This window comes from Lucilia cuprina, chromosome 3 (genome assembly GCF_022045245.1).
Source record: "Lucilia cuprina isolate Lc7/37 chromosome 3, ASM2204524v1, whole genome shotgun sequence".
Taxonomy (NCBI): Eukaryota; Metazoa; Arthropoda; class Insecta; order Diptera; family Calliphoridae; genus Lucilia; species Lucilia cuprina.
This window is the reverse complement of record NC_060951.1, coordinates 19,818,775-19,846,108: the sequence shown is the minus strand read 5'-3', so window position 1 is coordinate 19,846,108 and position 27,334 is coordinate 19,818,775. Positions and strand designations below refer to the sequence as shown.

The 27,334-nt window shown below is 28.1% G+C and overlaps 1 protein-coding gene and 1 pseudogene across 3 annotated transcripts; one reads left to right on the top strand and one right to left on the bottom strand.

Annotated features, from left to right (window-relative positions):
* Window positions 1–2,960: 2,960 nt before the first annotated feature.
* LOC111688256 (platelet glycoprotein V-like) lies at window positions 2,961–21,134 on the bottom strand. 3 transcript variants are annotated; one of them, XM_023450740.2, is made up of 3 exons: window positions 21,081–21,134; window positions 20,257–20,481; window positions 2,961–4,317 (listed from the first exon to the last, which is right to left on the bottom strand). In XM_023450740.2, the coding sequence occupies exons 2-3, from the start codon at window positions 20,371–20,373 to the stop codon at window positions 3,232–3,234; spliced, it is 1,203 nt and encodes a 400-aa protein (XP_023306508.2). In that variant the 5' UTR covers window positions 20,374–20,481; window positions 21,081–21,134; the 3' UTR covers window positions 2,961–3,231. The 3 variants fall into 3 exon arrangements, with proteins under 3 accessions (XP_023306508.2, XP_046802441.1, XP_046802442.1); XM_046946485.1 differs by having other exon boundaries at window positions 20,257–20,515; window positions 21,081–21,126; XM_046946486.1 differs by lacking the exon at window positions 21,081–21,134 and adding an exon at window positions 21,022–21,070 and having other exon boundaries at window positions 20,257–20,515.
* A 1,020-nt stretch (window positions 21,135–22,154) lies between these two features.
* Window positions 22,155–24,580, top strand: LOC124418968 (annotated as a pseudogene).
* Window positions 24,581–27,334: the final 2,754 nt, after the last annotated feature.

The following is a 27,334-nucleotide window of genomic DNA, read 5'->3' as shown; positions in this document are numbered from 1 at the left end:
TAAAAACAATAATTTTTTTTCCGATGGTGCTTGTTCACAGTACAAAAATAAAAAAAATTTATAAATTTAACACACCACGAGAGTGATTTTGGCTTAAAGGCTGAATGGAATTTTTTCACCACCGCTCATGGAAAGGGACCATGCGATGGTATAGGTGGTACTGTCAAACGTCTTGCAACAAGGTAATGCCTACAACATCCATTCGAAAACATTAGAAATGCAATTGAGTTTTACAATTGGGCTGTTGCCAATATTAAAAATATAACATTTTTCTATTTTGCTAATCACTTATACAACTTAACTTTAGATAAATGTATTGATAGATTTAATCATGCTGTAACTATTAAAGGAACTCAAAAATTCCACAGATTTTTACCTATGGATAGCAACAAAATGTTAGTTAAAGAAACTTCTAATTCAGAATCGCATACTATAATGATAATTAAGAAAGGAACTACAAATTATTCAGCATCAAAACATTAAAATTTAAATATGTAATCGCTTTAAACAACTTATTTTCAATACTGAACTTTTTTATTTCAACACTAAATTATATAATTCCTTATAACTTAAGTTATGTTTTCAATAATAATAATAATAATAAAATATTTTATAACGTTTCTGAAAATTAATATTGTTATTATTTGATGAACTACATATTTGCAGTGAATAAAGTGTGGAATTATATGTAATGCATTTGCAACATACTTTAACTCTACACTAATAAAATATTGATACACGATAATATATACTAGCAATCTAAATACACAATATTGTTTAAAGCGCTAAAATATAATTGTTAGTGCATTAAAAAGACAATATATCTACAGCAGTCAAGTTGAATAATCTACATAACTAGTAATAGATTCCAAACTATTTAAAAATTAATTAATAAATGAAAAAATTTTAAAATTTTATGTCGAAGATTTTTTTTTAAAAAATCAAAAAATATAGTTGTTATGGTCGTCACACAAAAATATTTTTATATTTTGTGCAAAACTATTTATATTATCGATTTATGTAATTTTAAACAATTTTAAACAGGGAGAACACTTTCAAAAACGCATCCAAAAAATGCATGTGCATCAAAAACGCATAATTTAAAAATTTTGTTTACAAAACTTATATTGCAATGAAAGTAACAACTAAACAACTAAAGCAGTCGATTGGTCTTTGAATCATGGAAATCCAACAAACACTTCTAAAGCTATAGATGTTCAAAGTTACATACTTTTTTATTTCTTTTCAATTTTAGAAAAATTAAAACAGCCGTAAAAATCGCAATTTTTCAAAATTTAAAAAAATTTATACACATATGTTATATGTATCCCAAATACTATGTATATGCAAAAAATAAGAGAAATTCGAAGACCCTCGGTCAATTTTTATTTGATTTCTCATGGAATTCGTGATATATAAAAAGTGCTTTTAAAATAAATTATTTTAATACAATTTTTTTGAAACGTTTTCGGATTTCAAAGATTTCAATTGAGGAAAATCCGCGAGTGCACAAAACTGGGTATTTATTATTTCGAAATTTTGCGTTTCGTTAGGAAATAAATTTAGTATAAATGCTACTATACTATTTGTTGTTCCTGATATTACATTTTCTGGTGAAAAGGTGTTTATCAGTTTTAATGTTTTATTTTCAAAATCAAATTTTGTTCTTAGTTAATCGCAAAAGTTTAAATAAAAAGCTTTAGCATTTTCCTTGAACTTACAAACAATTTCTTTTCTACTTTTTCTGTTTTCACAATAAACTTCTTCAACGGGCAAATTATTTTCATTTAAATTTAAACTTACCACAGTTGTTTTATCTAAGACATCTTTTTTATAAAATTTCTTGCTACTTGTAAAAATAAAAATTGCATTCTCGATAACAAAATATGGACCCTTGCCTCCTCAGACTGCATCTCAATGTTGATGTCGTTAATAATTTTTAAAATGTATGACAGAAATAGAAAATACATTTTAGTTTCAACTGTCATTATTTCAGTTCAATAAACTTAAGTCGTTCACTTTTATTTCCATTTTTAAAATTATTTAAATTAAAATAATAAGTTAGCGGCTGCCACTGCTCCAAAAATCTGTCCACTACTCCTTGCCTAGAAAGCCATCTAGTTTGTGCGTACTTTAGGATCACATGAACTTCCGTTCCAAAATTTTCTTGGAATTTCGAAAACTCTTCTTTTCGGCTCGAGCTGTTGCAGATATAGTAGCTTATTTCTTTCATAAACTTTTCTATTGTTTTTGGTAGACATAAATACGCTGCCGATGAAGCTAAATTTATTATATGACATACACAACCATTAACAAATAATTTTGGCAGTAAAGATTTCAAATTAGCCTGTACCCCGTTATATTTTCCCATTATAATATTACAGTTGTCAGCTGTAAAGCCTATCATTTTGTCGAGTGGGATATTGTTGTCCTTTAATATATTTATAAGTGTATCAGTAATTCCTTTTGCAGTACCATCTAGTGACAAACATCTATTTCTACATTTTCCATCAAAAGTTCTTACTATTATTGACAAATTCTTTGACACTATACAATCATTACTTTCATCAATGATAATTGAAATATTATTATGATGACAAAAATTACTTATCCCTGTGGTGTTTCCCGGACCAATTACAGATGTAATAAAATTTTGTGCTTTATGGCGATTAATAAAAAACTTTTTTGTTATTTGCGAATCTGTAATACCTTTTATATGTTATTTAAATGATCTAGTATAGTAAAGGGTAAATTGTGTTCTGCCACAAAAAAGGTACTAAAAAAAATAGTGTTAGATATAAAGCAAGAAAAAAGTACTAAAACTACGGTATTTTTGGGTAATAAAAAGTACCAAAGTACTGAATTTTCCATGCCTGGGATGAATGATACTTCATAAATATATAAATATAATGATGCATAAATATTAATGAAAAACACATTGTACAGTCTTTTCTTGTATAATATTTTTTAAACATTTTAATTTTATTGTATTTATTATAGAGTAGAAAAAGTTGGCAAACAGAGATCTGCAACATAAAATTAAAATAAAAGAAAATAAAAATATATTTTATTGAGATTAGTCTAAAAATAGATATGTGTGTGTATGTGTAAAATATGCGGAATAACCAACATTATAATGACGCACAAATCAGGTTAACAAAGCATTATCTCAACGTTATGAAATGATGTTCTTATGTGTACAAGGAAAAGGATAATATCTTTATTTCAATGCTATAACAATGTTGTAGCTGGGAGGCATTTTAGCCATAGAAATATTCCGATAAAACATAAATTGTGTAGTTTTAGATTATTTGCCGTTGAACCTAAATTGCCTTGCATTAGATGCTCTTGACAGGGCGCCATAGTTTCTATGTTGACTTCAGCTATTAGACGACCATTCAATTCAATTGGTGAGATGCAATAGTTGCGCTCAAGTAGTTTTTGTGTAGAGTTTGGTGTTTTTGAGACGAATGCACTATCTAAGAGATTTTGCAAATGACAGCCACAGGGGAAGTAGTTGTCGTTCAACTCTAAATTATCCACTCCATCGAGGCAGATGGCATCGGGTTCAGGTGTCTGTAGAAAATGATTGCCATGCAATTTCAAATATTTTATGGCTGATGTCTCATTGAAATCCAATGCTTCGATTATATCAATCTTATTGTTGAGAAGTTGCAATGTGTCCACCTGAGTCAAGCCAGCGAAGGCTTCACTGCTTATTACACCCAAATCTGATTCCTGTATGGTGAGAAGCAATACGTTCGATAAACCACGAAAAGTATACGGTCGTATATGCTCAAGATCCATATAAGCTAATTTAAGCAGACCAACTGTGTACATACCAGAGAAGGCATCCGACTCCACCGTTCGTATGCCGGCAGGTAATAGTAAATGGCCCACTTGAGTGAGACTGGAAAATGCAAAACTTTCTATGCGTAGCAAAGGATTGTTCGTCAACAATATTAGCTTAACGTTCGATGTGCCAGCGAATGCATATGCTTCAATAGTGGCAATTTGATTGTGGCTTAAGAGTATGGTCGATAGGTTCTGGAGGCCAGCAAAGGCAAAACTCGTTACAACCTGAAGTGGTGTGTATTGTATTGATAACTCCTTTAGGCGTGGAAGGCCACGAAATGCAAATTGTTTAATTTTCGTTATGTTATTTCCATCTAGTGATAGTTTTTTTAAAGCACGTAAACCAGCAAAAGAATCTGGTTTGATGACATGAAAATGGTTTTTTGTCAATGATAAATGTTCAACATTCGTAGGAAGATGTCGCAATGGTATGTGATTCAATCCGCCAGTGTTACAAAGTACCTGAAATGAAAAAATAAAATATTTTCGTTAAGCCAAATATTTCTTTCTATGTAAATACATATTTCCTAAATAATTCTAATAATACACTAAAATTATAGCTTCATGTTACTAATGTTATTTAAAATCAAACAAAAAATTGATAAACCCAAATATTATTTTTACTGAAATATCTAATATCTCGAAATTCGTAAAATCAAGTATGCAAAAAAATCTGAATTTTTCTTATAAAAATTATATACTAATTAGGAACATTTTCAAAGAACTTTTTTCTAGAACAATAATACATCCCAGCAAAAAACGAACTTACAAAGAAGAGAAAAAGAAGTAGAATTTACTCCATGGAAGTACTGAAACAGACTTGAAGTTATTTACTAGAACGATAACACAACCCAGCAAAAAACGAACTTCCAAAGAAACGAAAAAGAAGTAGAATTTACTCCATGGAAGTACTGAAACAGACCTGAAGAAGTTATGATTTTAACTCAGGCGTGTCATAGAAGGGATGTCCTTTTTATTTGAATCCAAATTAACTTTTGTTGAGATACGAATATGTTAAACATAATTATGAACTTAAAAGCCCTATTCGGCGGATTCACTTGTATGGAGACTAGGAAAAAATGGACTGATGTTAACCATTTTCAATAGGCTTCGTCTCCAGTACGAAACAAATATATCACTTTTACAGAAGGTAAAAAATTCACTTAGTGCTACTTTTGAAGTGGTGATGAATGTTATTATTTTGGAGGTACTTCTTTTTAATTTTGCTGGGAAGTTAATTGTGTTTGGAAAATTCATGGAAATTCATGCAAATGTAATATGTGAGAGATAATTATTTATTTATTTACACAGCTACAGCAAAATAAAGGAAAAAATTATTTAATTAATTGTAAGTGTAAAAATGAAAAAAAATAAGAAATAATGAGAATTCAAATAAAATAAGTAATGAAAGATGGGAAATAAAAAAAAGAGCATGAAAAATAAAACAATTAGTTAAAATAAACTTTACCACCTTATTCACAAACAAATTTTTATTTTATAAACGGTATATAAAATTGATTTTGTATGGAAATTTTGTTTAATAAACCTTTTATAAAAAAAATTGTTTGTGAATAAGGAGGGTAAGCATACAATGGTTGATATAAATAGTTTATAGAGTTGGAGTAGACAAGTATGACATCAGCAGTATCGCAGGAACGAAATGGTTGAATAACATTTTAAATAGCTTTTACTAATCCTAGCAAATTTTAAAATTTTAGGAAATCTCCATGCAACTTTTAAACAATAAAGTATGAAATAAAATAGTAAGAAGTCAGATCAAAACATTTCACACATTAACGATACCTGCGTTAAAATTTTTTAAAAACTGTTTTTTTTTTCTTTACTGTTATGTTCATAAAAACTTTAATGGTTATGTTATTCAGGACAATAGGAAACATTCATCTTATCTCTAGATAAGCAATGTTAGAAAGTTATAAATATTTTTTGAATAACAACTAAAATATTGTTTGGAATGTTCCAAGAAATTTTAAGATTTGAATTGTAAATTGCGATACAATAATGTAAAACCAATTTTGTTTGTTTTTTTTTTTTAAACGAAAACACATACATTTAAGTAAAACTTGCTGTTAATATGCAATAATTTCAATTACTTTCATTAAATATCATAGGCCAACGAAATAAAGGTTTGTAACAACCAATCTATTTTTAGCTGCTGAAACCGATTTTCATATCTGATTCTATTTATCACCCACAATTTTCTCGCCAAATGGCATTTAACATTTAGTTCATATATAACGGAAGATTTACATAATTGTAATAATATAATTACGAACTGCCTTGAATAACAGTTCTATTCCATAATTTTGCCACCGCTAAACTTAATATTCTTAGGGTCCAGTATTTTTCCCCTTTGGTTGCCTTACAAATGTCCTCTTAAACTAAATTTCATATTAATTCAACCAGTTTAAGGCAAGATGTTTTCCCGCAGGACGACTACAACCAAGACTGGTCTTTCCATGTTACAAACCACAGAAGTACTAATTTTGAACTTTATGTTAATAACTACCCTAGAGGATTAATATTTTGGAATTGTTCTAATTTGTCATCATATTATACTATATTGGAGTTTTCACTATATCTTTCTCATGAAATTTTTAAATATTTTTGAAATTGTTGATTTATTAATTTAAAATTAATCGCAGATAAACAAATATTAGGTAAAGTATTAAAAAAGTATTAAAATCGTTATTTATTTCCATTCCATTTCAATTATTGACATTAAAAATTAATTTTACTAAAAAAATAAAAAAATATTACAAAATTATCAAAATTAAGAATGTCTTAAAATAACAATAAACCAAAATAAACATCAAAAAATAGTTATTATTTTTTTGTCAAAAAAAAAATCAAAAAATTATCGCTTAAATCAATAAAAATGATATGATTAAAAGAGAGTTTTAAGTTTTACTTTTTCCCGATTTCTTTTATATTCTTTGGAGTAGTATATGGACTATTTATTAATAATTTGTAGACTAGTCTTTATAGACTACTCTTTCCTCAAGTCCATAGAGAGGCAGTCTATGAACCAGTCCACAGTGGGGCAGAATTGATTTTTTTGGAAATAAATCTGGCATTTATAAACGGCTGATCCGATCGGGATTTGGCGTGAGCGTAGCCAAGGAGCATTCGAGTTTAAGTTTTGAATATGAACTCTGCAGATGCCCCAGGGACGTCGCCGTGTCGGCTCAAAGTATGGTACCTACAACATGTAAAATTTTAAAACTCGTGCCATTTTTTTGTTTTTCACCCAAATACTGAAAGCGCTCGAATAGATCTTGAAAAAACATGCTTTCACATACTACATATCTCTTATAATATCCGAGTTATGGGCATTGAAAAATTTATTGATACAAAATTTACCATACCTTGGTCCGCCTTTTTTTGAATACCGGGCGTAATTTTGGACCAAATGGACTCAATTTTTTCTTGTTAGTTAGACAGCAAAATTTCCAATAATATACAGAAAATTTCAGATCAATATCATTTGCAGATCCAAAAAATATACGTTTTTTAATATAAAAATTCAAAAAATTTTAGATTTTTGCCGTTTTTAAAATGTGGACCCTATGGGCAAAAAAGTAAAAATCCCATTTTTAAGATTTTCATTCCTATTTTTGGGAATTACGGGATGCCCTTTGACCTTTTCAATTTTTTTTTTTAATTTTCTTTGCTTATCCTTATAATTGAAAGGTCCTATTATGCTTAAATTTATAACTATTTTTATACCCTTCACCTTCGTGGGTATATATAAGTTTGTCATTCCGTTTGTAATTTCTATAATATAATTTTCCGACCCTATAAAGTATATATATTCTTGATCCTTATAGATAGCGGAGTCGATTAAGCCATGTCCGTCTGTCTGTCTGTCTGTTGAAATCAGTTTTTAGAGGACCCCAGATATCGGTGAGATCCGAATCTTCAATAATTCTATTAGACATGCTTTCGAGAAGATCGCTATTTAAAATCAGCAAAATCGGTCGGTAAATAACGGAGATATGAGCAAAAATCCGAGACAAGCTCCGAAAATTTCATCAAAAAATTGTTAAAAAAGCAACAAAAACACTGTACATAGAAATAGATGTACACGTGTCTGTGTAGATGTATTTGGTTTTATTCAGCTGTGTATTTTTTGTATGTTTGGAATCCAAACATACAAAAAATACACAGCAAAAAAAATGATTTGCATTTTTTGTTAAAATAAAATAATTTTCCCTTTTGTTTTGCAAATATATTTTTTAATGAATAGAAAAAAGTATTTAAAACGTTTTCAATTATATGAGAGTAGATTGTGAGTTATTGTACAATAATTTTTATGCGAATAATGTAAGTTTGAAATTTAAAACTAACACAAATTTTTTCCAAGTGCTTTTTAAAACAATTTTTTTACGATAAACAAAAACAAAATCTACGTCTCGTCAATGTTTACCAGCAATGAATCAGAGGTCGAAGTCGACCGGCTTCGAGTCGGAGCTTAGCCGCCCCCAAACTATATTTAGTTGCTTGAGCCGCCGCCGAAACATTCGGCTTAAATCGACTCAATTTTTTTTAATGTTTTTATTAACTAGACTGTAAGATCAATTATGTTTAAAATACACTATGGTGAAGGGTATATAAGATTCGGCACAGCCGAATATAGCACTCTTACTTGTTTATTTATATTATTTTTTCGACAGATCATTTCGTTCTGTTTCGTTTATAATAATGTAGGCAAAATATACAGGTAATGATAATTTCGATTCATTCACTAATAAGAAATATCAATGACTGAATTACAGGTTATAGTAATATAGTCCTAAATGTTAATAGGTAGACAATTCGTAATTTTTATACCTTTCACCTTCGTAAGAAGGGTATATATAAGTTTGTCATTCCGTTTGTAATTTCTATTATATAATTTTCCGACCCTATAAAGTATATATATTCTGGATCCTTATAGATAGCGGAGTCGATTAAGCCATGCCCGTCTGTCTGTTGAAATCAGTTTTTAGAGGACCCCAGATATCGGCGAGATCCGAATCTTCAATAATTCTATTAGACATGCTTTCGAGAAGATCTCTATTTAAAATCAGCAAAATCGGTCGTTAAATAACGGAGATATGAGCAAAAATCCGAGACAACCTCTGAAAATTTCATCAAAAATTGTTAAAAAAGCAACAACAACAGTGTATATAGAAAAAGATGTACACGTGTGTGTGTAGATGTATTTGGTTTTATTCAGCTGTGTATTTTTTTGTATATTTGGAATCCAAAATACAAAAAAATACACAGCAAAAAATATGATTTTCATTTTTTGTTAAAACAAAATAATTTTCCCTTTTGTTTTGCAAATATATTTTTTAATGAATAGAAAAAAGTATTTAAAACGTTTTCAATTATATGAGAGTAGATTGTAAGTTATTGTACAATAATTTTTATGCGAATAATGTAAGTTTGAAATTTAAAACTAACACAAATTATGTCCAAGTGCTTTTGAAAACAATTTTTTTACGATAAACAAAAACAAAATCTACGTCTCGTCAATGTTTACCAGCAATGAATACGAAAGTGTTGTTGTTTTACTCTTGCTTGTATACTGTTAAGAACAACAACAACGTATTGCTAGTGTTAAGCGCAAATAAGTGTATAGAAAACACACTGTCTATAGCTAAGCGCATTTACAAAAACAAAAGAGTACCAAGCGCATAGGGCTTGGGCACCTTTGGTTTGGATGCTGTTGGCGTCATTGCGTTGTTATTTTTGTTTTTCGTTATGTATGTTTAGATGTCTGTTGTGTATTTTGTGTTTAATTTCGTTTAGCGTTGTTGTTGTTCTTTTTGTTGTAATAATTATGTAGTCGGGAAAAAATTTAAAATTTATAAAAGATGTTTAAAATATACTATGGTGAAGGGTATATAAGATTCGGCACAGCCGAATATAGCACTCTTACTTGTTTACTTTGGAATACCTGTATCGGAAATGACAAGAATTAGTATATAAGTAAACTTCTCAGATTTTAAGTACCATATTTTATAAATCTACAATGAAGATTACATTAAAGTACGAAGAGTTGTGTTTCGTTTTATGGAGAGTATCTTCAAAAGGGCCAGAAAGAATTGAAGACATTTCAAATCATATAAAAACTACATATATTAGAAAAGTAGACAAAACAGGCATATCAAAAATTTAAAACTTTTTGATGTAAAAAGTAAGTCTGTGGATGGAAATCAAAAGAAATTTCGACTAAAATTTTGTATTTGGATGGAAACTACTACCGAAATCTCAACTTACAACACATCAGCAGGAGAGCCTTGCAAGTCATACGAAGACTTATGTTCAAGATCAAAAATAAGAGGGTCACACAAAAACTTTTTTCAATTTCAAATGAGGAAATTTCTGATACATTTAACGAAATACTGAAAAAGGAAAACCAACCTATGAATGCCGTACATATTGCAACTATTCTCCCTAATGCATCACCAAAACGACTTAAGCGAATTGTAGAAAGTATACCAACTCCAACATCACAATCAAATTTTACTGAAGAGGAAGCAATCGAATTCGAATTCGTTCATATTCCCTTAATCCATCATCGTCAAGCATCGGAAATTCATTTGAAGATATATGGATCAATACAACTCCGGGTTCAAAAAATTTTTGTAGACCCATTGGATTTGTATATATAAAGGAGTCAAAGAAAACAACAAAAGATTTAGTGGAATATTTAAAAGATGAAATAAATGCACTGGAGCCCATTTGCATAAAAATAAAGGAATTCTCTATTAACGTATCATATCAGCTAAGCTTAACAATGATTGATGGAAAGGTCAGCAATGCCATAACAGAAACTTCTTCCTTCTGGAGATGCTCAATATGTAATGAGAAAAACTCGCACTTCTCAAATATAAACAAAAGCAAAAGTATTAATGAAGAAGTCCTGTCTTTCGGAATTTTACCACTTCATGCCAGAATACGATTTTTGGATTACTTTTTACACATAGCATACGACCTCAAATATAGAAGTGTGCCAGAGAATCTTACTAAATCAACAAAAAATAATGAAGAATTGAAAGAACTGAGAGCTGCGGAAAAAAGCAGAATCCAAGAGGAATTTAAAGTTCAGATGGGATTAAACATATCAGCTAAGCTTAACAATGATTGATGGAAAGGTCAGCAATGCCATAACAGAAACTTCTTCCTTCTGGAGATGCTCAATATGTAATGAGAAAAAGTCGCAATTCTCAAATATAAACAAAAGCAGATGTATTAATGAAGAAGTCCTGTCTTTCGGAATTTCACCACTTCATGGCTGAATACGATTTTTGGATTACTTTTTACACATAGCATACGACCTCAAATATAGAAGTGTGCCAGAGAATCTTACTAAATCAACAAAAAATAATGAAGAATTGAAAGAACTGAGAGCTGCGGAAAAAAGCAGAATCCAAGAGGAATTTAAAGTTCAGATGGGATTAAACATCGACAAACCACTTCCAAGTTGCGGTAGTACAAATGACGGTAATACGGCGAGAAGGTTTTTTCGTGATTTTGAAATTACTTCAAGAATAACTGGAATCGACAAGGAGTTGCTTCGAAGAGTTAACACTATTTTAATGGCACTGAATAGTAAACATTAAATTAATGGAAACCGATTAGGGGAATATACATCTGAAATTTCTAAATTACTTGTATCTCTGTATCCATGGAGGGAACTAACACCAACAGTACACAAAGTATTGTGTCATGGTCAAATAATAGTTGAATCGAATATTCTTCCACTTGGAGAGTTAACAGAAGAAGCCCAGGAATCGAGATTTTAAGCATTTCAGCTCAAGAAAATGCTCCAGGCAATCACACAATGAATATATTTTTAATAGTTTACTTCTATCTTCTGATCCTGTTCTTTCAACTATGCGAAAAGACGAAAGGACTTATATTACCTTCTGGATATGTATACCGATATGACAGATTATTTTATAGAAAAAAAGTAGTGTTAGGAATTAACTATATAAGTAGGTTGTAAGACTTAATTGTATTATGTTTAAGATAAACAGTTCAAATAAAAAAGCTATTATACTAATTGATGATATTGTATTAAATTGTGTTTTATTTTTCGGTGGGCGGGAAAGGTGGATTGTGTGGGGTGATTTCGGTGTTCTTGTGCATGGCTCATAATAAAATTATAATTTTTTTGTTGTATATACAATGTTATAGTCTTTAATAAAATAATTAACTAAATAATTTTAAAAAATTGTCCAAATATTTTATTCAACACCAAATGTATGTTCTGTCATAATTAATACTAAAATATGAAAAAGACGAAGTTAAAGGACACAGGTTTAAATGAACATATTTTTTTGAATGTAATTGAGATATTGTCTTGAAATTTTTTGTAAAGGGTCGAGAATTTCCATATCTAACTAGAAAATGATATTAAGGGATAAATATGGACTAAATTGTTGTAGCTTTCTTCGACCCTATTAAAATTTTGATATAAATCATAGTTTTAGAAATTAAACAAATATGTAATATATGACAAAAGCTTTATTTATGAACAAAACTCAATGAAATTTTCAACTCTTGTTAAATTTGTTATTTTTAAATAAGAAAATGCAAAAAAAAAATGAAAAAGTGAAAGAAATGAAAAATAAGAATGAAAATTCCAAAAATGGGATTTTTACTTTTTTGCCCATAGGGTCCACATTTCTTTCAGGGCTGGGAAAATACTTTTAGAGTAAATAGAAAACATATTGAGGTTTCCAAAACTGCTTTCAGTTTTCTGATCCCAGCTTTGGAATTTTAGAACATGTCGCCCAAAGTTGAAGTTTTGATAAAAAATTGGTCATATTCAGAAGGACGCGGTGGCAACATTTTAAAAAAATAGGTCAAGTTTATTACGCCAAAGCATTCTGCGTAAAACTACCTTTTAGAAAACTATAAAATTGTTATATATTCTTAAAAAAAATTTATTTTATTAATAAAAGAGTTAAGACACATTTTTGGCAAAAAAAAAACGGCAAAAATCTAAAGTTTTTTGAACTTTTAAATTAAAAAACGTATATTTTTGGATCTGTAAATGATATTGATCTGATTTTTGAATTTTTTGTATATTATTGGAAATTTTGTTGTCTAACTAACAAGAAAAAATTGAGTCCATTTGGTCCAAAATTACCCCCGGTATTCAAAAAAAGGCATTCCGAGGTATGGTAAATTTTGTATCGCTAAATTTTGAAATGCCTCTATAACTCGAATATTATAAGAGATAAGTTGTATAAGTATAAGATAAGTAGTATAAGATAAGTAGAATAGTAGCATGTTTTTTCAAGATCTCGTCGAGCGCTTTCAGAAAATATAAAAATCTTTGTATTTGGGTGAAAAACAAAAAAAAATGGCACGAGTTTAAAAATTTACATGTCGTAGGTACCCTACTTTGAGCCGCCACAGCGCCGTCCCTGGGGCATCTGCAGAGTTCATCTACACTCACGCCAAATTTAATCCCCATCGGATCAGCCGTTTAGAAATGCCAGATTTATTTCCAAAAAATTTCGATTCTGCCTCACTGTGCAGTCTATTGACTAAATAGTCTAGAATATTGACTTGTCTAATGACTAATAAATGCTTTTAATTAGACGTTTTAAGTATTTTTGAATTAGCCTTTGGACTCGTATAAAAACTCTATGTACCAGTATATTATCTTGTTATAGACTAGTCTATAAAATAACTTATTGTCTTGTCAGTGGACTAGTTCATTGACTAATGTACTACAAAGATTGATTAGACCTGGTTCACACTGGGAAATTTTAGTTGATAAACTTTTTATTTTCTCTTTCTCTCACACACAAAAATCAAGAGTTTCCCAAAAAAGTTTGTTAGTGTGAACCAGGCTTTACTTTGTGAGTGAAAAAGTAGGCGTAAAATTCTTTTAATTTGTTTTTTTTTTTAATTTGCAAAAGTATAGATTTTCCATTTACCATCTCTGGTATTTGCGTGTTTATAAAAGCAAAAGTAGCATAGAGAAAGCAGCACTAATGTGTTGTTATTGGCTAGAAACTTAAAATTAAGAATCTAGAGCCCGGATTAAGAGAGAACCCATAAAAGCGAACTTCTTGGTACATTTGTTCTCTTCAAATGTACTTTTTGAAACCTAGAATTATTAAATCAAAAAGTTAATCAAAATGTACATTTTGAAATTCTTAAAATATTGAACCTAAAAACATGGAATTATGTACATAGGTACTTTGTCGATCTCTAAAAGTACTTTTTGAATTTTCTAGAATATTGAACCTAAAAACATAATTTTTTTACGTAGAGCTTGGATTTACCATCTGGGACCGACGTAGATTTTTTATAACTATTTTACTGACGTTGTGTCTGCTAGACACCATTTATTGAAAGCTTATATTTTCTAAGATCTGTTTTTGAAACCTACTTAAACTCTTTCCGTGTCTAGTTTAAAGGTGACCTTGACTCAAGGTTGTCATTTATTACAATATTTTTTAACTTCGACACAACAATATATGTTAAACAGTAATTATTAAAAAAGTACATATTGAAAAATCAAATTTTTCTGATTTGTTGGTGTCTGTCAGACCACGTCGGTCCATAGGGTTAAGTGAGAATTTATAAAAGGAGAATTTCAAAAATTAATGTTTGAATTTTATATAATATTGAACCTACACTGAAAAAAATCCATGCTCAACTTTACGAAAAAAAATCGTAACTTCTATTTTCGTAATATTTACAAAAATTCCGTGTATAATAGGAAATATTATTGAATAAAACGCTTTTATATTCTTACTAAAGTACAAAAACCTTTCGTAATATTTCTTTCTTAAATTTTAGCGAAATTAAACATAATGGTATGAATTATATTATCATAAAATAAAACTACAATATTTTTATAAAATTTATTCACGAATTATTTTCATAAAAAAATTAAAAATTCGTGTGGAGAATAATTTTGAACCTAAATTAGAAAAATTATTTTAAACTGAGCAAAAATGTTTGCATAAATTAATATTTGGTAAATTTTACCACATTTAATCAAAATTTATTTTTTTTAAATTAATGTAAATTTATTTTTCCAAGATTATTTTGCATTATACTAAAATAATTCGTACAATTTCGTATATATTACGAAAGAATTTCGTGGTGCGAATCAACGAACGATTCGTGCAATGTACGACATGTATACATTCGTATATATTAGGCATGGATTTTTTTAGTGTAGAAACATTAAACACAGCCGAATATAGAATTCTTACTAATTTTTTTTAATTCAAAGATAACTATTATTTTCAATGCCTGGGCATAACATTTAAAATCCCAACAATTAAGAAGTTGATCTAACACTTCTTCGATAAAATAAAATGCTTAAATATTGTTGAAATTATAACTTTAGATGTTAAAGCAAATTTATTTTTCTGTATATTCCCGTCTTACTTTGGAAGCGTCTATGTCATATGTATAATATTCCAGTTTTTTTCGATTATTGGGAGGATCCATATCAAACCGGACAAAAATTAGCAATTTTCGGATTTACCATCTATCAAAAAAAGAATTTCCAAAGAAACGAAAATGAAGCAGAATTTATTTCATGGAAGTACTGAAACAATTGTGATTTTTACACTGTCTTATCAGGAAGTAATTTTTATGTTCTTTTTTAGAAGTTATTAGGAAGTGAGATTTTAGTATTATAGAATACAATTAATTTGACTCAAATAATATTAACATAATTAAATAAATTACACGAATTTATCAATTAACTTCAAAATAAAATTGGTTTAATTCAGAAGATTTAAGTTCAAAAAATATACCTTAAAATAGATTCTTTTCGCTTCTTTAAACATCAACAAACATCATTTAAACAGAATTTAAAAAATTTAGTTAGTGCTACTTTTAAAGTTATGACAAATATTATTCATTTAGATTTAATTCGTTTTAGTTTTGCTGGGCATTTGACATTGAAATATATACTATGACAGTTGACCTTTAACCCTTTAAAAGTAAAATATTCTATTTACACAATTTTAAAGGCTTTAATATGAAATAAAAAATTATGTTACACTTTAAGAAGTTTCAGAATTATCGGCAATTATGTGTTATGTATGTACTTTTATGAAATTTTAACATATTTTTAAATTTTCAAATCGCGATATTTTCCATCCAAAAAGTCAAAATTAAGTAATGTGATTAAGAATTTTTTAGAATTAGTAAAGTTTTTGTTAAAATTAAATATATATTTTTTTAACAAATTATTCGACATTTTTCAAAACCCAGTTTTCGAATAGTTGACATTTGAAAAAACTCGGTTGATAACTTTTAAATTCAGAAAACACCGGTTAACTGGTTTTTATCATAAATTACAAAATATATTTTGAAAAAATTAACGTTTATGTTTAAATTTGATGGACCGAACTGTTAAACAATTTAAAATATTATAAATTTAGATCTAGTCGTCTGGTTTACATAATTTTTTTTAATATAAGGAACTATGTAATCCTAGATTTTTCTAAAATCCCTGTTGAGACAATTTTAATAGGCATTTTAACACATCAATAATATTTTAACCGCAAATTAATTACTGTAACTGGAATAAAATCTTAAGTTTGCTAAAATATTTATTACAATAAATTTTGCAAATAAAATTTAGTAATCAATTAGGAAAATCAAAATACCTCAACCAAATGTGCCTTAGAAATACATATACACTCTAACTCCCGGACTCCAATATTTTTTAAATTATATAGCCTGTATAATTATTTCCTTTAATATTAATTAAAGTAATCTTTGAATACAAAGCAAATAAAAGTATTTGAAACCGGTTTTTAAATAGTAAAAAACCAGCTTATTCGATATTCGAAAAATAAACATTTAAAAAAAAACCAAATATTGGAGGTTCTGCTAAATTAAAAAAAAATAAATACAAAATTTTTTATATAAATTTGGAATTCGGTCTTTTGAAATCGAATGTCCTTAATACTTTAAAGTTCTTCTGAAAACTTAGTACTCAGAGTTAATACTAGTGGTCCACAGTTCCCTGTTCACATAGAATTTTTCATGACTGTTGTAAAGAAAAAAAACTTATACATATGCAAAATAAATGCAATTTAAAGTAAAATATGCAATTTATGCATTAATAATAAATTATGCTACAACAAATCGATGCTATTTTGTTGCAAATTCTTTGATTCGAAAAGAATAAGTTATTTTTAGTTACTGACTATAATCATGCATTTGCATAGAAATCCTTGTCCTGATCATTACAAAATTTTAGCATTTTTACTGCAAAATTTTCTGATTGTTTTTCATGCAATAAGTTATTTGCGTTAAGAAATTTTAGATAAGAATGGAAGGACAGCAATTGGTCAATAGGTTTTCGGTTTGGGTAAAATTTAACATTTTCCACTCTTAAGGATAAGAAAGTAATAAAAATTGTGTTAACATCCCAGTAAAATATTTTCAAATTTTGGTAACGAGTATTGTAGTTATCAATAACATAAATTAATTTTTTGGATAGAAATAATAGTCAATTGTCTATAGCGTATGTCCAATAAGGAATTAGATAGAGTTTATAACGGTAGTCGATTTTGGAAGTTTTTCTAAAAAAAAAAATAATATTTACATTTGTATGAAAACCATTCCAGATATAATGATAAAATTACATATTGGGTAAGAGAATAGACTAGCAAATATAAACAATAACTGTAAAACCAGTCTCAGGTAGCCAATTTCGGCTTTACTTGGGTTCATATTGATCCCTTTGTAAAAAAACCAGTCCTAAATCCGTAAAAGTGGGGTAATGAGATTTGTAACCAGTTATTTTTTGATCATTGTCAAACAAAAATAAGTAGTTATTCACCCCAAAAGTAACTACTTACTTACTTACTTTTCTCTAATATTACTTACCTACTTACCGGGTAAGTAAAGATTTTGGTGGGATATATGTGATGTAGTTCGAAATTTTAAGTAATAATGCTTTAATGGACAAGTCTGACTTTATTGACGGAATTATCGAATAATTTGTCAAGAATATTTGTTTTCCTAATGTATTTTTGTGGTTTGAAAAATAATTAGATTTCGTTATTCCAAGCTACAAACCCGAAATACGGACAAAATAATTATAAGAAAAATTAAAGATACTGTTAAAATCGTCGAAAAATACGTATTTTAAAAAATTTATGGGTTATAGTAATTTTTATTTTAATAAAGACTCTGTAAACTTGTATTTTATCGTATTTTTATTTTCATAATTATATATATATTTATAATTAATATTGTTGGTATAACCGAAATTTGAGATATTTAGTTTCTAAAATATTTAAAATTTTAGAACGAAGTCATAGGAGAGTATATAATTTATATCTCGTTTTTTAAATATACATACATAGCAATTTATTTATTATCAAACATATTTGATTAGATTTTAAAGAAATTTGTTGGGAGGAAATTCTTTCTGATCACAGAAATTTAAAAAAAATATAATGGTTTTATAAGGTGAAATACCTCTATATATATTTTATATGACTCGAAATTAGTATTTATCATTACATTTCTGGGCTCTAATATAATTTTTTTCGTACCACAAAAATGAACATAAGTACAAGAAATATCCTTATTAAATTATTTGCTGATTTGATTTCAACAATAATTCCCGATTTATGCCAAAAACCACTTTATTCTTCAAAATATTACGGGGAGTGTATTAAGTTCATTTAAAACGTTATTTCTAGGCGTTGTCACATATTATTAAGTGAAAAAAGATATATTATCAATAATTTCACCTTACTTCGATTTCACATTAAATTCTCGTTCTTTTTATTATTATTTCAATATATATTTATTAGGCTTCGTTTCAAAAAATAAAATGTATCCCGTTTTTGTGATATCACGACTTTTTAGAAGGTTTTTGTATCAGTGAATACTATGCTGTAACAATTTTTTCAAAATTTCAACTCCTTCTTCTGCATATCTGAGGCGGAAACCACTGATTTTGAGCGACATTTCTTACAGAGCAGAAACTGTAGAATTTATAGGAAATCATGCTCTAATAATTGATTTTATAGGAAAAATAAGAATGACTTTAATTTCACACTTTTATAATGCTTCAAAAGTGCATTTAATATTATCCAAAGATGCACTTTTTTCAAAAAATATTTCAAAAAAATGTGTCTTTGTGCATAATCAAAGTATGCTTTTTGCTGAGACAAATGGTGCAAAAACAAATTTTATCATTAACCCTTTAGATGTGATGAGACTATAAATTTTCAGATTTTAAACTTTACAACGCTATACTTCGAAAACCACGGAAGTTATAAGGCCAAAAATTTGGAGTTTGGAGATGGAGTGTTATTAAATTTAGAGATGATGATGAAAAACACAATTGTTTGAATGAAAATTATTAAACCACAAGCCAACATTATTACCATCATAACTCCTAAAGGGATTACAATAAAATAAAAATTTTAATACAATTTTTTTAAGGGCATTAAATAATAGTCAATGCCCTTAAAAAAATTTACGAATGATAAAATCAGGTTTTGATTTTTTTTAATTGCATTTTTTTCTTTTGCATTTATGCATAATATTTATACATAATAAAATACTAGATTTTTTTTTCAAAATTAAAAAATTACTGAGGAATTAATCTTGAGTGAAATTTTTAATAACACAAACAAAAAATCCTATCACTTTTAAAGTTAAAATTAGCCTTTTTATTTATCATGTATCCTAAAAATTTAGGTTTTAGCTTTTTTCTATATCAACTTTAGATTCTTATGAAAAAAATAAGACTCATACAAAAACCCATTTTTGGTAATTACTGCCTATATAAGGTCCGACTATTACGAAAAAAGGCAGAAATTAATTAATTTAACATTATTATGAACTATGGTTCGGTTAAATGGGGGTTAGGTGAAATCAAAGAACGACTTTAAGCTTTTCCATAGGCTTTTATTTTGAACTTTGCGATCTGTACATTCCTTGCACTCAAGCTTATCACGGTCAGTAAGCCGAACAGATAGATTTAATCAGCTCGTAAAATGATTCTAAGCAGACTGGTATACTTAATGGTGAATAAATAACAAATATTTTTTACCCTCCAACTGTGGTTTATAATATAAATATCTATGTATTCTATAAATTCTGCATTACTTGGCCTTTTTGGATATAGTTCCATTTTAAGTCTTTCGAAAATAATTGCTTTATGGTCAGCAACGCACGACTTTTATTTTTCACTTGTTTTAATACAGATATTTAAGGTACAAATAAAAATGTATCCTTCTTAAGTGTTATTTTTTAAGCATTTTTGGCCTTTTTTGTCCGATTTAGGAATTACTTCTGAAGCTCCTAGCATCACTGAATATATTAAAGGTTTATCTCACAAAATTCATGTTTTTTACTTACTTGAGTTTGAGATAAACATATACATTCCAAGGGACAAGGCTTAGAGGTTTCAATCATGCAAGAATTCCACAAACAGCCGAGTGGTATAACGATCATTAATTGCCATGAATTTAGCATTATTTTTATATACAAATTTCTGTTATTTACAAATTTTTTTGTTGTTATTTTTACAGATCACTTTTATACACTTTGCTTTTGTACAAGATTATTATCAATCGAAGTATTCTGTAGAATTTTATTTTCATTGTAACACTTCTACCTGTCAAAGAAATTCGTATTTTATAAAACAGTTTCCTAAATTATATGTAAATCCTCCCTTAAGATTTTTTAAATTTCTAATTATTTTATTTATATGTATACTTAAGTATACATATATATATTTGATTTTTCTTAATTTTGTCAAAATTTATACAGATGTAGTAAATATATTTACTAGATTTATAGTGCAACAAAGAGCCGTTTCTTTTGGAACAAATTGTTCAAAAACAATTGTAGCAAACTAAAATTATACAATTTTAATCAGTAAATATGAACTGTTAAAATTTTGAAAAATAATAGTCAAATGTTTAGAAGAAAGTGTTGAAACTTTTATTTTTAGTATACATTCTTTATTTATTTAAGAAAAATCTACCTAATTTATACATTTATTTATATACGTTTTGAAAACATAAAATTTATTTAATATATTCTAACTGAAAAAAGTAATGCTTAATTCTTAAATTAGATTTAAATCTGAAAACTTGTTTTATTAAATACGAAATTCACAACAAAATAAGTTTTTCACTTCATTAAATATACATTTCTTATTTTAACGTATTATTTACGTTTTTATGTATTATAATAAAAAAGTTATAAACTTCCGTATCCACTACCGTTAGCCATGAAATCAAAATAACAACTGAATCGTTTTAGTCTTGTTTACATTCAAATGGAATTATAATATCCATTTTAAAAAATGCCGGTAAACTTCATTATGAACACTTCCTTCCATTGTGTTTTCTCAAACAAACGATTCAATCCGTTCCCATGGAAACTGCGCACATTCTTTAAACATTGTTCTCTGAGAAATTATTATAAGGGATTTAAGAGAAAAGCTTTCTATTTAAAAATAAAAAATCCTGACCTACAAGAGAATGTTTCGAAATTGAAACATTTTTAAATCAGTTATAGGCACAAATGTTAATTTATTTTGACTAAATGATTGTTATTGAGGGAACATAAGTTTTGTAGCGATTTAAAAGGACGATACTTATCATATTAAGTAAATGAACATATCGCCACCCGGAAATAAAATTCTTATACTCAAAATCAAATATTTTGCCATATGGCAAAAAAACTAAAAATAAGTTTAAATTATCAAAATAATTATATCAAGCAAGTTTTGCACCTATAACCAAAATGATGATATCAAATACCTTATTTGTAAAAAAATAAAAACATACATTTTTTTTTTCCAAATAACGAATAAGATTTAACATTGATTAATTCATTGATTGTATAAATTGAATATAAATAAATAAAAAATTGATTTTTAATTAATTTATTAATCAAATGAATTAAACTGTTTGCAGAGGATTCTTTAAAAATCAATTAAGAAAATGATTAAACCAATCAAGTTTTTAATCGGACTACTCGACCTTTAACAATGCGACCAGCATTTACAAAAAATATCAGTTTAATGTCACAACTGGACATATGAAGTGTTTTATAAATTGTAAAGAAACTTGAATATTATATGCCTAAAATTTTTATTGAATTATAATTTTATATATATATATATTTTGTTTATATTCAAATAGCTTATATTTAGAGTATGACACTGAAGATGTTAGGGAGATTAATTTAATCTTTGAATATAGTGAATTTTTTTTAGTAATTTATAAAAAAAAATATTTTCATTACAGGGTTTGGAAAATCGCTTAAAATACAGTATGGTGGATTTAGAATCCTCAAAGAAATCCATACAACAATTTGATAATCAATTAAAGCAAGTTCAAACACAATTAGATGAATTTGGTGTAAGTTTAAAAATCTTAATAAATATACAAATAATAAAACTATTTTAATTTTCTGACTTTTAGCCCAAAATCACTAAAATCGAGATTCGTATGGAGAAACGTGATGAATATATACAAGAAATCAAAGAAAATATGAACAATGTCGAAGATAAAGTTTTTGCTAATTTCTGTCGTCGTTTGAATTGCAAAAATATACGTCAGTATGAAGAAAGAGAATTGGTTATGCAGCAGGAAAGAGCACGCAAAAGAGCAGAATTTGAACAGCAAATAGATGCTATCAATACACAATTGGATTTTGAAAAACAAAAAAGACCAAAAGTAATATGAAACTAATTTTTTATTTTAAGAAAACAAAAATCTAAAAAATGTAAAACCTTTCTACAGAAATCTCGAACGTTGGGAACGTAGTGTACAGGATGAAGAAGATGCTTTGGAGGGTTTAAGGGCTGCTGAAAAACGTTATCTCAAAGAAATCGATTTGGATAAGGAAAAAATGGAAAAGTTTAAACAAGAAAAACAAGCCAAAAAACAAGCTGTCGATGATATGGAAGAAGACATATCGAAGGCGCGCAAAGAGGTGGCAAATGTGGCTAAAGAAATACACAATCTAAGTTCACAACTATCGGCGATTGAGGCCAAAATTGAGACCAAGAAAAATGAACGTCATAATATTTTGTTACAAGCTAAAGTAAGTTTAAGTTAAATTTTTCACCTTAAAGTAGGATTTATGTAAATGTGTTTGTATTTTATTTCATAAATAGATGGACTGCATTGCCATACCTTTGTTGAAAGGTTCTTTGGATGATTGTGTGAGTCAAGGTGATTCGGAAACGACAAGTGCTACATCAACTTCCTTAATTTTAGAAAAAGAAAATCTGTAAGTTTGATTTTTTTTATAAAAGTTAAGTTTTTTTGCCATCTTTACTTAAGTTAGAATAAGAAAGATGGACTAGATGATTACTTGTTTATGGACTAGAGGACAGATTATCCTATAGACTACAGAAAAAACTAGACTTCGTTTTGTAGTTTAGTCTATATAAGAGGCAGTTGACTAGTGTATGGACTATAGATTAAACTAGTCTATAAAATAGATGAAAGACTAATTCATAGACTAGTCTCTAGACAATAGAGTAGTCAATAGAATTGACTTTTATAAAAACAAGACAATATACCAGATAATAGTCTAAAAAATCTGGTTTTAACACTATATATTAGACTAGTCTTTACAATAGGTCAAAGACTAATTCAAAAAATAATCTCTAAACCATTTTATATACTAGACGATAGAAATTCAATTAGACTAGCCCTAGTAAAATCATAGTTTTCTTAGAACAAAATCTATAGAATTTTTCCCAAGAAACTTCCACATATTCTCTTTTTTCTTTCAGAATCGAAGTAAACTACTCAAGTCTACCGCGAGAACTATGTAAACTCAAAGACGATTCTGCCTTCAAGAAAATGAAACGATCAACTTCAAAAAGATTTGCAAGCCAAACTGGACGTTTAGAGCGTATTCAAACGCCTAATCTTAAGGCAATGCAAAAATTAGATCGTGTTACGGAGAAAGTACAATCGACAAATGAAGAATTCGAATTGGCACGTCGTAAAGCAAAAAAAGCCAAAGCCGCTTTTGAACGTGTTAAAAATGAACGTGCTGAGAAATTTATACAGTGCAGCAATCATATATCGGATGCTATTGATGCAATCTATAAGAAATAGCACGTATGAGGCAGCACAAGCCTATTTGGGTCCAGATAATCCTGAAGAACCCTACTGGATGGTATTAATTATAATTGTGTGGCGCGGGTAAACGTTTTCAGCCGATGAGTAATTTAAGTGGTGGTGAGAAGACAATTGCTGCCTTGGCCTTTTATTTTCTATTCACAGGTATGGTGGGGTGGGATTTGATTATCTTTTTTGGTTAAAAATTACATTTTTTTATTGCAGTTTTCAACCTGCTCCCTTTTTTGTGCTTGATGAAATCGATGCTGCTCATTGACAACACTAACATTGGTAAAGTGGCTTCCTATATACGTGATCATACCACAAATTTACAAACCATTGTTATTTCTCTTAAAGAAGAATTTTATGGTCATGCTGATGCTTTAGTTGGCATAACTCCTGGTGTAAGTAAACCTTATTTTCCCTTACAAAAAAATATTTCATTAAAAAAAAAACTTTTATTTTCTCTTTATTAGGAGGGCGACTGTTTGGTTTCAAATGTTTATCTTTTCGATTTAACGTTATTCCAGGATAAATAATTACTTTTCTTTTTGTTTATATACGTTTTTTTGTGTTAAAAAGTTTTAATTGTATTCTAAATATAAATATTAATTTTTCATCAATTATTTTACAGCCTTCTCCATCAAATATTACCTTTTTCCGCTTTTTGTCATTTGTTTAACAGATAATAAATTTTCACATAATTTCGGAACGAACTCAACATCATTGAACGTTAATTGTTTATCTTGACCAAATATTTTTATTTTAACATCACCAACACAGTTTACTGGTAATTCACTATTGTTAGCAATAATTACTTTTTTATTTTGAATTGCTTTTTTGTTGTACATATATTCACAATTATTAATCATATGATTACTCGCTCCACTCTCCACAATCCAATTAACATAGTTATCATTTTGGGTCTTGAGTTCATCTTCTTTTATATGTTTATTAATTTCTACACCTTTACTCATTAAAGCCATTAATGTTGAGGAATATTGCTTGCTGTTCTTTTTAAATTTGTTATCGCCACTATTTTTGAAATTAATATTATTCTTTTTTCTTTGACAATTCTTTGAAATGTGTCGAAACTGATTACAATTAAAGCATTGGACTTGTTTCTTGTAATTTTCTTTTGAAAATAACGCATCTTCTTTATTCTTTTTTTTTCATCAAATTTGGCGTCTTGCAGTAACAAATTTTTCATTATTTCTTATTTTAAGCTTATCATTTCTTTAAACTTAAAATGGTGTAGTATAAGAGGAGACCTAATAATACTAGTAATTTTTCAAACACACTCAATGTTAATTTGAGCATTAAAATGGTGTAGGATAGTTTACTGTTGGGAAGTAGTTCTGGTGATTTTGGTACTAAGATTATACTAGTTTGGTACTAGTTGCATTTCCTGCAGGAAAATTTAACTTCAAAATCTTTTAAAACAAAAATTAAAATTGAAAATTATGCAAAATCGGCAACCATTACCCAGAGTTCGTACTAACTATTTGTACACGATATTTCTATATTGTTTATATATCACTTAAAGTACACAGAAAAAATTTTCAGTTAACATGTTTTTCTCTTTCTTTAATTTTTATTTAAAAAGATTTTTATTTGTCTTAATTATCTCGTTGTTTGATACAATTTTGATTAAATTTTTAATTGATTCAATTAATTTCAGGGACTGTAAATAACTGTTATTCTGAAATTTTTAACCCAAAAAATCTTTAGGTTGGAGTCAACATTCACCTATACTATGGAATACTAATATACTCGTATTAAAGTGCTCTTTCAGAATATATGGTGATTTAAAAAAAAAAACAAGTATGAATGTATAGTCGAGCGTAGCCGACCATAGATACCCTACACCAGTCAGTATGAATGTTAAAAATGGGGATTATTTAAAAAATAAAGCATTTGGTTTGTTTTTTTAACTTTATTTCGGAATATTTTTACTTTTTTTGGCAAAAAAGAGATTTTTTAAGAGGGCTCAAAGGGGAGTAGGGCAAAATATGGCCATATCCTTAAAAATATTGGTAGGGGGAGTTAAGTCTTCTTCAATATTATTTATGTAAAATTTGAAAGTGTTATTAGTGCTTGTAAGTGAATTTTGACCTTTAAGTCATTTTCTTAAGGGGAGTTTGTATGGGGGACAGGGTCAAATGAAGCCCGATCATTACAAAAATAGATTGTGTCATTTTTAGTTCTATAAAACTAAGTTTTGTCTACTTTTGTTAACATAATAGATCATTTAAATTAATTATAAGCCAAAAGGCCCTATTTGGGGGGTACGGTTGTATGGGGGCTAGTCGAAATTATGGACCGATTTTAACCATTTTCGTCCTTGGGCCAAAAGAAGCGTGTGCGCCAAATTTCATCCTATTATCTTGCGGCAATTGCGGCATGTACCAGCCAGCCAGACGGTCATAGCTTAATCGACTCAGAAAATGATTCTAAGCCGATTGGTATACTTTAAGGTGGGTATAGGACGAATATTTTTGTATGTTACAAACATCAGCACAAACCCAATATACCCTCCTCACTAAAGTGGTGTAGGGTATAAAAACGATCTTAGCTCCATAAATAACAGTTATTTTTTAACGGAAAAATAAATGTCTGATTGAAACAGTTAAAAAATGAGTTTTATTTTTTCGCCATAAAATAAAAATTATTTGAGGAGTTTTATTTTTTCCATCAGAAAATGAAAAACTCATTTGGGGAGTTCTGTTTTTCCTGTCAAAAATCAAACAATGTTTTTATGTATTTTTTCAGTCTCTTATTTTATTGAGTTTATCTGACCAAGTCCATTAAATAATTGATTTGAACTGACGTTGAAAACATCTGAATCATAAACGGCAAATAGTAATTTTCTTTTATGACTAACCACAAGCTTTTTAATTTCATAGGAAAGCATTATTATTAAAAATTAGTTTTTTTCTGACGGAAAAAAATAAAACTCCTCAAATAATTTTTATTTTATGACGGAAAAATAAAACTCTTTTATTAAAGTTTCATTTGAATTTTTATTTTTAGGTTTACATAGGACACTGATTAATTTTTCATTGATTGAAATAAATTTTCAGACCTACTTTTCTATTTTATGTTTTTTTATATTTTATTTTGAATTTTTGTGGTAGGAATATTTATAATCTTAATTTCTTGAGTTCGTTCCGAAATTATGTGAAAATTTATTATCTGTTAAACAAATGACAAAAAGCGGAAAAAGGTAATATTTGATGGAGAAGGCTGTAAAATAATTGATGAAAACGGATATTTAATTACAACAGCAAAATTTATCATTGATCTATACCAAATTAGAATCGAAATAAATGTAAAAA

What these genes read in the sequence shown, in the direction of transcription:
- LOC111688256 (XM_023450740.2), bottom strand. Translation starts at nt 20,373, where the DNA reads ATGCTAAATTCATGGCAATTAATGATCGTTATACCACTCGGCTGTTTG. An exon ending in TATGTTTATCTCAAACTCAA is followed by an intron (nt 4,318 to 20,256) that starts GTAAGTAAAAAA and finishes TTTTCATTTCAG; the next exon opens with GTACTTTGTAACACTGGCGG.